The following is a 13,485-nucleotide window of genomic DNA, read 5'->3' on the forward strand; positions in this document are numbered from 1 at the left end:
AGTATAGAAGACTATATGGTTATATTTAATGTAAAGTAGACCCCCCTTCTTATGGTCAATTTTGCTAATAAACTTATAAAGATATTAAATTATATAAATATATATGCGAGGGATTTCGATCCTGATTTAAAAAATATATATATAAGCACAATTACCTTATTAAAATCAGATAATGGGTACATGAAAACCAATTGTTTTCTGTGATATATTCATTTATATCCTGCCTGATGACAGAGGAATACTTAAAAAATTTAAATGAAACACCCCCCCCCCCCCCCAACCCCAATCGAGTTTAATGAGTTCTTATCGTTTATATATGCCTTTCACAAATATTTTTTTTTATAACACATGTAAAATAATATTTGATAAGACTGAAAATGAATTATCAGTAAATGTTTTGATTGAAAATTTGTGTTGGGGGGGGGGGGGGGGGGGATTATAAATCGGACTTTTAGTTCAGACTGAATAACATACCAGGCATTCTTTCAATTCGCTTAAAAAGTTTTAAAAACCTGTTAGGAAATTATTATTGGTTAGTATTCAGCTGATTACTCTTCTCGTTTCACAATTGAAAGGCTTTCAACAGTTTTATTTAAGTCGGTTTAAATACTTACAGAGTCATTTGTTTATATGTTTACATATTCAATACATGTTGACAATTACGTCGGATAAGTATAATCGCTCATGGATTATTTCGCAGAATCCTCACCTTCTAGCAGCCAATGACAAATATTTATTCCTAATTCCAAGTGTTTTTATTTCAAGTTTTTTCCCATTAATATTAGGATCAAAATACGTTTGAGTTGCTAGTATCACTTTCCGTTTTTTTTTTTCATTTCTCGCAAAATTTCTTTGCTTAGTAGAGAATGTAGCTATTTAAAGATAAAAAAAATCAAAACTTCGTTGTGTCTTTACTTTTCTGACAATTGAACGTGATATACGAGGTAGGTATGATTCTTGCAATAAACAAAAAGAATCTAATGGGCTTATTTACAATGCAGTACAGACTAGTATTTCTTACATGTATATGTAAAGAATATACTAAACATGTAAAATGTATTGGTCCATAAAAAGTAATTTTAGTCATTTTCCACAGGAATTAATTTTAATAAAGTAAGCAAAAACAAAAACAAAAAACAAACATACAAAAAACACAAACAATCTGCAATCCCCTATACCCGGGAAACACGAGTCTTTCATTAGTTCGCCCATGACAACCCCTCCCCCATAAATAGATATTTCCATTTTTGAGAGCGTTGCATTGACGTAGAAGCATTTTTTAGCGGGGGGGGGAGGCTGCCAAAGAGAAAAAAAAAATAACTTATACCGGAAAAGAGTTGACAAGCAAAAAAAATGATAATAATAATAAGCCAACTTCTTTCACTACCATTTTTTTTCATACATTATATACTACATGTACTTTACCCTTATTTCACCGTACTGTAACAAAATGTGGGGGGGGGGGAGCAACCGGCCTTTAAATGAACATTTCTAATAGTAAAGTATTTGGAAAAAAAGTGCCCCCCCCCCTGTTGCTACGTGCTTATGTTGAATTTTTTTTTTTTTTTAAAAAGAGTCGCTAGCGTTCTCTTTTATTGTCCATATGAAATTTCTTGTAGTTCCCAGTATACATCATACGGTTTCTGTTTTCTATAGTACAAAATGCATAAGGCCACACCAATAAAATTTCTTGTTCGACGGACCCGCGCGCTCTGATTTATACAGAACTTTACAAATATTAATTTAAATTTCACGCACCATTAGAATTTTGTGCCATTTTCTGTTCAATTTCCGCTCTATCTTTCGTATTTTTAATCTGCAAATTAGAAAAATATAATTGTCCGTTAAAATTTTTCACGCTCCGCCTAAAAAGAACTGTCTATAAAAAAGCAATAGTAATATTTAACTGCTGGCCCGCTCGTACTTTTTCTCCTCAAATGTCCGACGAACAAGAAATTAAATTGGTGCGGCCTAATGTTACTAGCATGAAGTGGTGGGATTTTATCTACATAAACATGTATTAATATAGTCGCAATATAAAGATAGTGCAAAATATAAAAAAAAATACATATATATAGATGCTAGTTTTTCTACATGAACTCCATGTGATGATCACAAATTAAAGATTGCATTGTCTATGCACTCGGATTTACATGTACGTACGAAATACATTTACATGTATCTGTGTATATAAAAGACGTACTGTTTACAGCACACGCAGATTTTTTTCACAGGGAAGAACTAAACAGCAAAGGTGTCCAAACACTCATTTCATTGCTGACAACTTTCAAAGACGATATGCTTTCCTTCGTAACAAAGAATCACGTGGGTTCTGTTTCATCTGTTTGACTTCTACTGTTAATCTTTTTTTTTTTTAAAATCTGAAAATCCAAGGATGAAAGAGGGAGCCCTTAGCTTGATCACAAATCAAAATCTGCCGAATGTCGCTGCATGACCACTGTCAGATAAATTTCAGAATTCCACGAACTTGCACATGACGTATACATTGTATAAGTCCTTCTTTTTTTTAACCAAATAAGCACCAACCTCTCCCGATATACCACTGGCATCTAAATACCCGTATATATTTGTGAATACAAACATGTAATCTGCATGAAATATTTGCACAAAAGAAAAAAACAAAACAATAAATAAACATCTGAGTTTGTATGCGCTTTTTCGGACTATTAATGTACATAGGTACTCGGGAACTTGGATTTTTTTAAACTGATATCAACTACACAAGATTTACATCATGTATATTTTTCACAATTAAAAGCACAGGCCTTTAGATCGCTTAGAAAAAAAATTGAGTTGTTGAAAAAAAAAAATATTTTTTTTTTACACACACAATTTTTTTTAAGCGATCCAAAGGCCTGTGATTAAAAGGTAAAAACAATGATTGATCTTGCAAATGAAAAGGTAATCGTAAAGTTTATTCAATGTATTTACATTTTATTGTATTTTTATGGTTGTCATATGATAGTTCGGAGGTCACACTGTGACTATATAGTTAGACTATATACATTGAGGAAGACTCGTAAAATATAATATAATTATACTGCATGAGGTATCACACATTTTTTAATTACTCCTGTAATAATTAAATTTAAAAAATATTATTGTGCTTTTTGTGGCTTGAATTGAGGCCTATAGGATATTTTAGTAGTGTTGTTCAATAATACATGTAAAGCCGACGGACACTAGTACATGTATACGAACTTACAAGTGCATACGATGTACAAACAGCATAAGCCCAAGCGGCATCTTTAACTACAATTTATTCTTTGTTTTCAAAATATTTTTATTTATATTTATAGGTATTTATATAGTTTACTAAGTCCAGTGATGGGACTTGAAATAAAAAATATAATTCTGTGTAAATTAAGCGTCATTAGCATCGAATCAGGAACATTGCGTCGGTAGAATATCTTTAATCGTATGCTAACTTTTGTAAAATTCATAATGATCACAGGTGACAACCAACACTATTTTAATAGTGTAACTAATATATGTAATGATGAACTTGTATGCAGAATATAAAAGTGGTTGTTGCATGTGAAAGGGTCTAATTTTAGCAAAGATAACTCGTTTTTCAGCATAATTTAACGATTTTGCACGACCATTCGATGTTTAGCGCGTATCAGTGACGTCATAGTTAAAAATTACGTCATTTTTGTACCTGTAGAATTTTCTTCGCATCTTCCTTACTTCAATGCATAACATCAAACAATGATACAAAGATGATTAAAATATCGTATTATTTGCGGCGAATTAATGCTCATACCGTATTTTATTCTTTAAAAGGGGATAGGGGTAAAATTTATGTTTGATTCTAAAGTTTTGCCAGTATTCTTAAGCTAGTTTATTCCATAAGAACATTGTTATAAAACTGAATTTCATCCTTGTTAAATTATTTTTTTCGGTTATTTCAGTTGATAAAATGGAGAAGAACAGTATAGAACACTTCAGTGTCATCAGGGATACAATAAGCAGCTCACAGGAGAAGAAAGATGAAGAAAGTAATTCTACAGATTCTCAGAATCTCTCCTCAGGGAATAGCTCCCAGTCAAAACAAGCAGGTATGGAAGCAATCAAGGAAGTGGATGATCCATCTCAGACTAAAGCTAGCAGCAGTGGTAATGGTGATTCGACTCCTACAAAAGCTAGTAGCTGTGGTAGTAATGAGAAGGAGACAGGATCCTCTAAATCTTCGTTTGGATCCACGGGTTACATGGCACCAGAGAATGTGATGGAAGCAGTAGAAATGGAGTGCCTTACCTACAAGTCTACTTCATCTAGTGGAGCTGACAAGTCCTCGGAAAGTGGAAGGAAAAAAGACGGAGAGATGGAGACTTCGCAATCCCTGTTAACGTGGACCAATCAGCTGAAAGAATTGAATCAATCTTCACCAGCGAAAGTCAATTCCCCGCTGAAAAATTCCAGTCAGGAGAGTAGTGGAGGGTCATCCTCAAGGTCATCCAAGCAGTTCGCTTCACCAGCTAAGAGGGGAAGGACAAAAGCCTTGGAAAAATCTAGCAAAGGATCTCATAAAATTGATGAATGGTTGATCAAGTCTCCGGAGAAAAGTTCACAGGAGAGTGGAATATCCTCTCAGGGGTCTGATAAATCCTCAGTGACCTCGTCTAATGGGAGTCAGCCGTTGGAGGTGACTGTAGTGGAGGAGACGCAGTCACCAAAGAGCATGAAGACGAGAATGTCGCCCAACTCTGTACCCATTCAAGAAACTCCACCACCCCCTGCCAACAAAGAGCCAGTGAAGTTCGGTAGTACTAGAGGAAGCACCAGAAAGCTGTTTACAAAAGGAATGGAGGAGAATGCGGATTTGTGTGAGGATTCAAATATCATTCCTGGATCTCCAGAGTCTAAATCCAGTTCTCTCCCGCTCCGAATAGGAACTCCAGTGTTGAAACTGAAAAGGCTGACAGAGGATGAAATAAAACATTTCAGTCCGCGTAAAGGGGAGGTGGGTTTTGGTACTCCAAGAGAGGATAGAAATTCACAGGGTAGTGCTGTTGGCGTGCATTCCCAGGACTCGAACCACGAGCATGACGACTTCTCAGATGTTTTACCGTTGGAACAGGTTCCCTTGTCGTCTTCTCAAGGATTTGAAATCCAGGCTGACAGAAAGACCAGTGTAGACCAAGCAGACAACACACCAATGACAAATACCGAGAATCTGTTTTCTCAGACGGAGAATGTTTCTCAGGAGAATAAAGGTTATGACCCCAAGCTACAGTCGACCTTTCAGCCTAATGGTGAGGGGAAGGATGTACTGGGAATAGAGAATCTGAAGTCAAGTCAAGAATCGGAGAACTCGGATGTCGGCAGCGAGAAGGGGTCACAGTCGGAGAGCTCTCAGGCAATGGAATCGGCACCTACTTACGATCCGAAGATGGAGTCAACATTGGCTCAAGACACACCAAGAAGAGGAAGGAAACGGAAACAGGAAACTCCGAAAAAGCTTTCACCAGAGAGCAGTCGACCCAAGAGGACACGAAAAGGGAAGGGGGAAGACAAGACACCTCGAGGAAAAGCAGGGGAGGGTAAGAAAGGGAAACAGAAAGTAGACTCACAGGGAGCAAGTGGAGACAAGAAAGAGAAAGTAGACTTCAGTAGTGAAAAGGAATTAGCCAGTATTGAAAGTTCATCATCTGAACAGGTTAATGACAAGAACTTGAGTCTAGAAAAATCTTCAGAGAAGGTCACTCAGAATACAGAAAAAGACACGGAAGAAGAGAATTACTCTACCTGTGAGGAGAGACAGCTGGACTCTGAAGGATTATTTCTGGAAAAGTCACAGGAAAAGGTTTCCAAGAATCCTCCTAGTCAAAAGTTAGACAAGGAGGAAAAGCTTGAAAGCTTTGAGGTTATAACTGCAAAAGAGAAGGGAGAGAAGACCCCAACTAGTAGAAGTACAGCAGAGGTTCCACAGAGGAAGAGCACAACTAAAAAGAAGATTGAAGCTGCCAAAAAGAGATCGCAAAAAAAGGTGAAGGGGGGTGAAAACGTAATGTCAGTTAGTTCTGAGGATGATGTACCGCTAGCACAGACTTTGAAAGAGTCGGCCAAGTCTAAAAGTAAACTGGAGAACAAGATAGATAAGACAACGGAGCAAGAGGAGCTGGGACAGACAAAGGAAGGAGATAACGTGGAGGGAAGGAAGAGTTCTGACAGTTCTGATGATAACGTACCTTTATATAGTCTCTGTGCTAATGCAGAGGTTGTAGGTGTGAGTCAGAAGGAGAGAGAAGAAGCAGGCAGTGTGCCAACAGATGCTCAAAAAGAGAACCTTGGAGCTGACAAAGAAATTAATAAAATGGAAACTAATGAAGAGGATAGAAAAGTGACAGAGGACAAGGGTTCTGTCAGTGATGGAAAAGGGAAAAAGATGACCAGGCAGAAATTCATGCCAGCCAAAACTTCTCCTTTGTCCAACAGACTGAGATCATCACAGGGGACGTTAAGGAGCGGTAAACCAACTCGACGATCACTGTCTCCTGGCAAGAGTCCGAAGCAGCTTTCACTGAAGAAATCAACCAAGCGGAAAAGTCTGGACCCAAACCTACTGTCTGTTGTCATCGAAGATTCCGAAGAACCCATCCCTGTATCTGAGAAGCCTGAAGATGAGGTGGAAAAGAATGAAAATAAAACTGAAACTGAACCATTAAAGGAAAAAGAGGAGACTACAGAGAAAGAGGGAGATACAGAGAAGGACATACTGGATCTGTTGAATGAACCCAAGGTGGATGAGACGCCTGTAAAGCCTGCTGAGGATAGGGCTGATGGAGGAGAGTTCGCGATGTTCGAGAGGAATACTGACAGCAAGCTGGTGGTGGTACCCAGAAAGTTTGAGAAGAGGACCATCGCTAGAAGAAGCATTCTGAAGGCCACCAGTCCGTCTGCCAATTTAACCAAGTGTTCCCCTCTCAGGAAGCCAGCTCCTTTTCATCCAATCAAACTGGGTCAGATATTTGCCCCCTCGGCTTCGCCTAGTGCCAGCATACTGAAACGGAGAAGGCTGAGTGGAGAAATTCCTAGAAATTCACCCTCACCGCCAAGTAAAGTAAGCAAAAGTATTGTGGATTTAATGTTTACTTTAAAAGCACAAGTATCTGTTGGGGATTAAATTTCGTTTATTTCATTGTAAACATTTTTCAATGAAATTAAATCCCTTATGAAATTTTCAAATGTATATAAATATTGCATAGTTTAAAAAAAACATTGAAATTGAATGACCAAAAAACAATTTTAGATGAAAAATCAATCAAATTTATCCCTACAAAGATTTTATGCTTCTCAAGTTGATCATTTAGTTGCAGGGCAGAACTTGAATTCAGACATTTTATAGGCAAATTATATCTGTTTTACTTGCAGAAGAAACAGAGAAGGGTGTCATTTGCTGACCCTGTGACCTTTAGTGATGACCCTGTGACCTTGACATCAGCAGCCTCGAGTCTTGTCATAAACACAGTGAGTAGTTCTGTGTCTTAACGGATATCATTGCTGAATGTTAATTAACATAAATTTAATGACCGTTTTCATTGATGAAAAAGATCATGAAGGCTAGTTAAGTGAAACTGTAAGTATATTTAGGGGTATGATGCCCTGTCATTATTACTGGGATGGAGTCTGTTTCTGTGAGAAATATCTAAAACATTAATGTAAACAGAAAATAGCACATATTTATAAAGATGTCAGAAAATTACTTTCATTGTTGAATAGCTACCAGTAATTTAGTGTAATTGTAGAGTTCTATATTCCAGGCACCGCTCCAGTCATCAGCAGCTGTGACGTCAGGCAGTGAATCCAGTCAGGTGTGATTTTAACACAGATAGACAAACCAGTTCACAAATAATAAGGCTACCAAAATCATTCAGCATTTAAGATACCGTAATTTTTGGGTTATAGGTCGATGGGGTATATAGGTCGAAAGGCTCATTTTCAGCCTTAATTTTTGAAAAATCCTAAGATAGGACGAACTTACTATATAGGACGAGGCTTTGTTTCCCGTTTTCTAAAGATTCTTACGCAGATACAACGTATCAGAACAGGTAAACCCCTAGAATTACCGGGGTTATTCCGTGACATAAATGTATAAAGAAATTAAACAGGTATTTTAATGAGTACAGAATTTAAATAAAGTTTTTTTTTTTTAAAGTAGTTAAAACTTCTTTGAATTATGTTACTACTTATTTTTTTCCAACTTGCCTGTTCAATGCCTCCGTAGTTTCACATCGTTGTTAAATCAAAGGCATAAATAACACGTAAATACATTATTCTTTTACAGCTATAATATTCGGGAAATACCCAAGACCAAAGAATAGTAATTCCGATTTCAGAACAACTTGGACACATTCCTGTAAACTTTATTCAGACATTATTTACCGGTGGACGACAGTTACTTCGATGTCCGCCATTTTTATTTTCCTTCTCCAGGGATTCGCTAAAACACGCAAATGACCATTGAATGTATATATCAAGCAACAGTAAAGAATTGAAATCATATTAACACTCTAATAAGTTTAATTTATAAATTTAATTGAGAGTACATTCACAATTTGACTGTCAACATGAATTTCACGGCTTTGTTTGTTCAATGATGTGTAACACTAATACCCTATAACGGCACGTGGGTTTGTTATAATCATGCCCCGCAGGCATTTAAACCAACTGAACACAGGTGTTACACCTTTGTGTACACAGTGTAAATCCCTTTATCTTTCAGACAATTAAAATTCTGTTAGAAGCCAATCTTTGTATGCTGGTAATTCGATGTAAATTATATTTCTGTCACCCGTATTTATTGCTAATTCTTTGCTTAAGACTATAAAAAATATTTAATATACTATTTCAATTTATCGCTACTAATAAATGGTAAAAACACTACAGTTGTGATCTTGAAAATTTTTCCGTATTTTAAATTTTGATACGATTGCGGTTTTACTTTTAGTAAACAGTAGCGACTTCCTAACTTCACAAGATGGATACCGCATGATGTTAATCAGGTCGAGGAAACTATTTTCTGTGACGTCGGAATAAATTTACATGTTAAGTGAGGAACCAACGTGACTGTCAAATCGACCAATCAGCTCAATGAGTTGCATTATGGGTTACTACAAAAAATACTACATGTGTGTTTCGAAAAGGTCAATTTTTTAAATCGCTCTCGGAAATACGTGATGCATTTTTCCAAGCATTTTACACAATTAATACAATATGTACATTATTATCTACTAATCCCATGCTCACATTTGCATACAAGTGATTAACAATGATAAAAATTACTCTTTTCCACACTCCATTGTACAAGTCTGTTTGTTGACAGCTTTCCCCGTGCTGTATTGTCAGTGAAAAGTCAATTTCACGTGACTATTCCTCTGTGCAAGAACAATCAACTCTGAGGTGTGTTCACGTATTGTTACTGTTTACAACGTATACAACTTCGAAACATATATGCTTTACTCAGTACAAGTTCTGTGATCAATGCACATGAGAATTAATACTAGTATATAGGTAAACGAAAAAAAACGTGCAACTAAAATACTTTATATGAATGCATTAACTTTGAAAATCTACAAATAACTGAGCAATTACTAATATAACCAGTCACATGGCAAATTTACGAATATCGAGTTGAAAAACTGGAGTCTTATTTATTTGTAAAGACTTTGTGAGTGGTATTCAAAAGTACTATTTAACAAGGAAAACTGACTTTGTTTGTTAATGTGAGCATGGGACATCTTAATTAGTACCTATTCTTCGTATTTTTCACAAACACGTTTCAAAAAATTGTTATTAGACTTTCCTGCAGTCTTTTGAAATTGCATCTTAAATTTCTCTAACCCACGTGTTTGTAGTAAAAATAAACATGTAGTAGACCATCATGCTTTTCGGCTCATTCACTGGATTCGACCGTTGTTTGTTGTGAGCACCTTAGTGCGCAATGACAACAATATCCATATAAGGTAGTTTCCTCGACCTGTTAATGGATAATACGTTGAGGAATTATTTAATAGATGAAGCAATGTTGTTTTCCTTTGTCATCAACGGATAATTAATGGAATTTATTTTGTAAGAAAGCTATAGAATAAATATTTTATTGTTTACCTGGGCATTAATTTTTCTGCGTAAAATAATGAAAAAAGGTATGAAAGTGGCACAGATTTGCTTTGAAATTGATGTAAATTTTATTGATTTTGGGGCATTTTTCGTAAACTTGAGCCTTAGAAAGGTCGAATTCGTATATTGGGCGACCCCAGTGGTTCTGAGAAAAAAAGTATCGACCTATTATCAGAAAATTACTGTATTTAAATTTGTAATGAATTTAAAATTTGAAGTTTTTAAATACTAGATTACTGAAAATTAAGCCCTGCTAATGATTCTTCAGATCTTGTATTTTCTCTTCTGTGTAAATCATGGTAAACTATTTATCTATGCTTTGAAAAAAGAATGGGCAGCTCACATTTTGTTTCATCCTTTCAGACCCAGGACTCCATGGGGCCTTCAACCCAGGGTAGTTATGTCAGTGTGACGGAATCCCAGATCACGACAGAAGCTGTGTACCCCGAGCTTGTGGACTGTTCACAAACCGTGGACCGAGTCCTGCCTCAGCTGACCACCTCTATGTGGTAATGTTTACGTTTATTTATAGTTTGTCTATAAGTCAAAAATAACATTGTCTGGTCCTTCTTTAGACCAAAAGGGTTAGAGGTTAACCACTGGAAAACTATGTTAGCATATATATGCATGAAAGAGGCTCATTATGTATTTGATATTAACTTCAGGTTTGTCAAAAGACGGCAAAACAAAATTACATGTAAACTTTATGAATTAAAGTAAATTTATTTAAAGTACTACAATTTTGGTGTTGCTCTAAATAATTATACATTCTTTTGTAGGTCCCGTGGGCTTGGACAGTTGGTTAAAGCCCGAAACATCCACACGATTGGTGACTTGTCCCGCTTGTCTGAAAAAGAAATTGACAATCTGCCAATCAGGTCCCCAAAAGTTTCCACCGTCAGAAAAGTACTCAGTGTGTTCGAGAGTCAGCACAGCAGCAAAAAGTCCAAAGCTAGCATAGAGGAGGCAAAAGATAATAGTGATGGTAAGTTTGGTTTCAATTGTTGAGTTTTATTTACTTACTCACCTGAGTCATACATGTGAGAGCTGTTTCAGCTTTTGATTTAAACGATGAATTGGAAATTAATGTCGCAGCTGTTGAATGAATGTTGAACTAATGAACAACACTTCGGTTTTCTGAAGAATTGAGAAGAAAAATGTTCAGTGGATGTTGATATTTTCTCTGTAGGTACCACTCTACCTGTGTCACACAGCAGTAAAGATGACGAGGTGGAAGTGCTGCCCTCTATGGAAGCAGAGCTCAGTGAATTCTCTCCCATTAAGAGTATGTGTTTTGTCCAGTCACAGTATCAAACAGTAAATGTTGTAATGATTTAATGTACAGTGTCTGATGGATATTGATTTTTTAAAAAAGAAGTTTGTGTAGATTTCTCAACTTTGTAATTTTTGTGTATATGTGCAAAAGCATTGTCAAGTTGCTTTCTGTCAAAGGTGCTGAAGAGAATACACAGTCAAATGAAATACTGTGAAATCACTAATTTTTGTGGAGGATTAATGTTTATGGCTTTTAAGGTGTAAAGAGGCCCCACTAATTTATGCCCACCAGGAATTGCAATTTTTCACATGTATTTCTACTGAAAAATTTCTTAAATTTCTTAATTCTTTAACCAGGAAATTGAATTCACATGGTTCAATATATTTTCCTCAAACCCGAAAATATGTGAATTTACAGTAGGCAGTAGTGTATACAAGAAAAAAAGAGGTTTTCTGACTAAGTGCGTTGATGTTGCGTTGCAGATGAGCACTTGATAGATTTGATATAATTATGTCAAATACGTAAATTTCAGAAAACGTCAACGAAGACTTGAACAGGAGCATTGCTGATGAGCTGAACGCCTCGGAAGATCTTTTGGACAAAGTGAGCGAGTTAGTCTATACTGAGGGTGATGACTCGGTTGGCTTTGTCCCGAGTTTGAGAACCCCCGAGCCTCCAGAGGACAAATCTCATCCCGAGTCCAACCCCGAGTATATCGATCATAAATCTCAGTCCTCCGAAACCATCCCGGAGTATCTCGATCAGTTGACGACACTGCTAACGATTGATTCACTGAAGTCATTAAGAACCGGGGAACTGTTCGACGCGCATCAGAAACTTCTCAGTCTGGCCAACAATGTCGCCACGGCGATGAAGACCCGGTGCTCTTCTCCAGACAAAAGTTGATGTTATAGTCTGGGGATTATAAAAATTAAACTTAAATGTAACGGTGGCTGAATCATGTAAATAGGAAGGATGCTTGGAATTTTCTCTAAAAAACTTTTGAGATTGTGAACTGTGAAAGAGATCTCATAGAATGTATTTGTATAATGTATTTTGTATAGAGAAAATGGTAAAACTGTAGAATTTGTGCAATTAAGAGCTTTTATATTATGAAATGGTTCTATTCCAAGACCCTGTGTACTGATAATAGAGAAAGTACATGGAATTGAAAAACTAGTTTTTTATCTGTATCTCTTTTTTTCTACTTATGCAAGATTTTTTTTTAATGGCATGAACTTGTATGAAATAATATGTACAATACATTCTAAATGTAACTTTATGGCAATGAATGGTTATTGGTATATATTCATTTGAGTACATGAAAATGTATCACTATTTTTTCATAACCAGTGTTTATATGAAGTATATAGGTATTGAATTCAGGCACAAAATCATGACATGATGATTCAGCAGCTATGTATGAAAGGGAATGTGTTCATTGGATGAAATGATGTGAAGGAAAGAGATGAAAGGGGAGTTTGTGATCAAGATAAATATTGTCCTCTATTTAATTACACTTTTTATACAGTTTTCTGATGGTGCATTAAACTAATAAATCAACTCTCATCAATATTCTGTGTTTTTCATGTACAAGACCAGGTATAAGGAATTTGAGAAGACTAATGTGTATCAGTAATGCATGTGTAGTAGGAAAGGAGAAATCCATCAAGAATACATATAGCTGGACTGGGAATCGAACCCGGGACCCCTGCATTACTAGTCAGGTGCTCTAACCACTGAGCTATCCAGGCCGATATCCACGGTCTGTAAAGCCTGAACTTCTACATTCTTCCCTCCTTAAAGCTGAACACTACTCGTAAATAGGCATAGTCCTCCATATTTCCCGTTCTTCAATGCTCTCCCTACAACTCGTATATAAGGAGCAGATCGCTAGTCAGGTCAATGTATTTCACTATAGAGATCCGACGAGTGTAGACGTACATCTTACAAAGCGTGCTACTCAATATCGATGAAATTATCGAATTTTACGCATTTTTTCCAAAACAGGACAAAAGTATCAAGGAAAATGCAGGTCAATACATTATTTACAAACAGAAAATGCA

General features: G+C 36.3%; 1 protein-coding gene across 1 annotated transcript in view; it reads left to right on the forward strand.

Annotated features, from left to right (window-relative positions):
- LOC134268151 (telomere-associated protein RIF1-like) overlaps nt 1-12,994 on the forward strand; it is a 35,940-nt gene extending 22,946 nt beyond the window's left edge. Inside the window, exons 29-35 of the mRNA XM_062750350.1 lie at nt 3,936-7,087; nt 7,399-7,494; nt 7,788-7,838; nt 10,507-10,652; nt 10,923-11,128; nt 11,333-11,428; nt 11,952-12,994. Coding sequence (XP_062606334.1) covers nt 3,936-7,087; nt 7,399-7,494; nt 7,788-7,838; nt 10,507-10,652; nt 10,923-11,128; nt 11,333-11,428; nt 11,952-12,325 — 4,121 coding nt within the window. The 3' untranslated portion in view covers nt 12,326-12,994. The remainder of the gene's footprint in view (nt 1-3,935; nt 7,088-7,398; nt 7,495-7,787; nt 7,839-10,506; nt 10,653-10,922; nt 11,129-11,332; nt 11,429-11,951) is intronic.
- Nucleotides 12,995-13,485: the final 491 nt, after the last annotated feature.

The sequence above is a fragment of the Saccostrea cucullata genome, unplaced genomic scaffold, assembly GCF_032062105.1.
Source record: "Saccostrea cucullata isolate Sc308-1 unplaced genomic scaffold, CSIRO_AGI_Scuc_v1 ctg283, whole genome shotgun sequence".
Classification (NCBI taxonomy): Eukaryota; Metazoa; Mollusca; class Bivalvia; order Ostreida; family Ostreidae; genus Saccostrea; species Saccostrea cuccullata.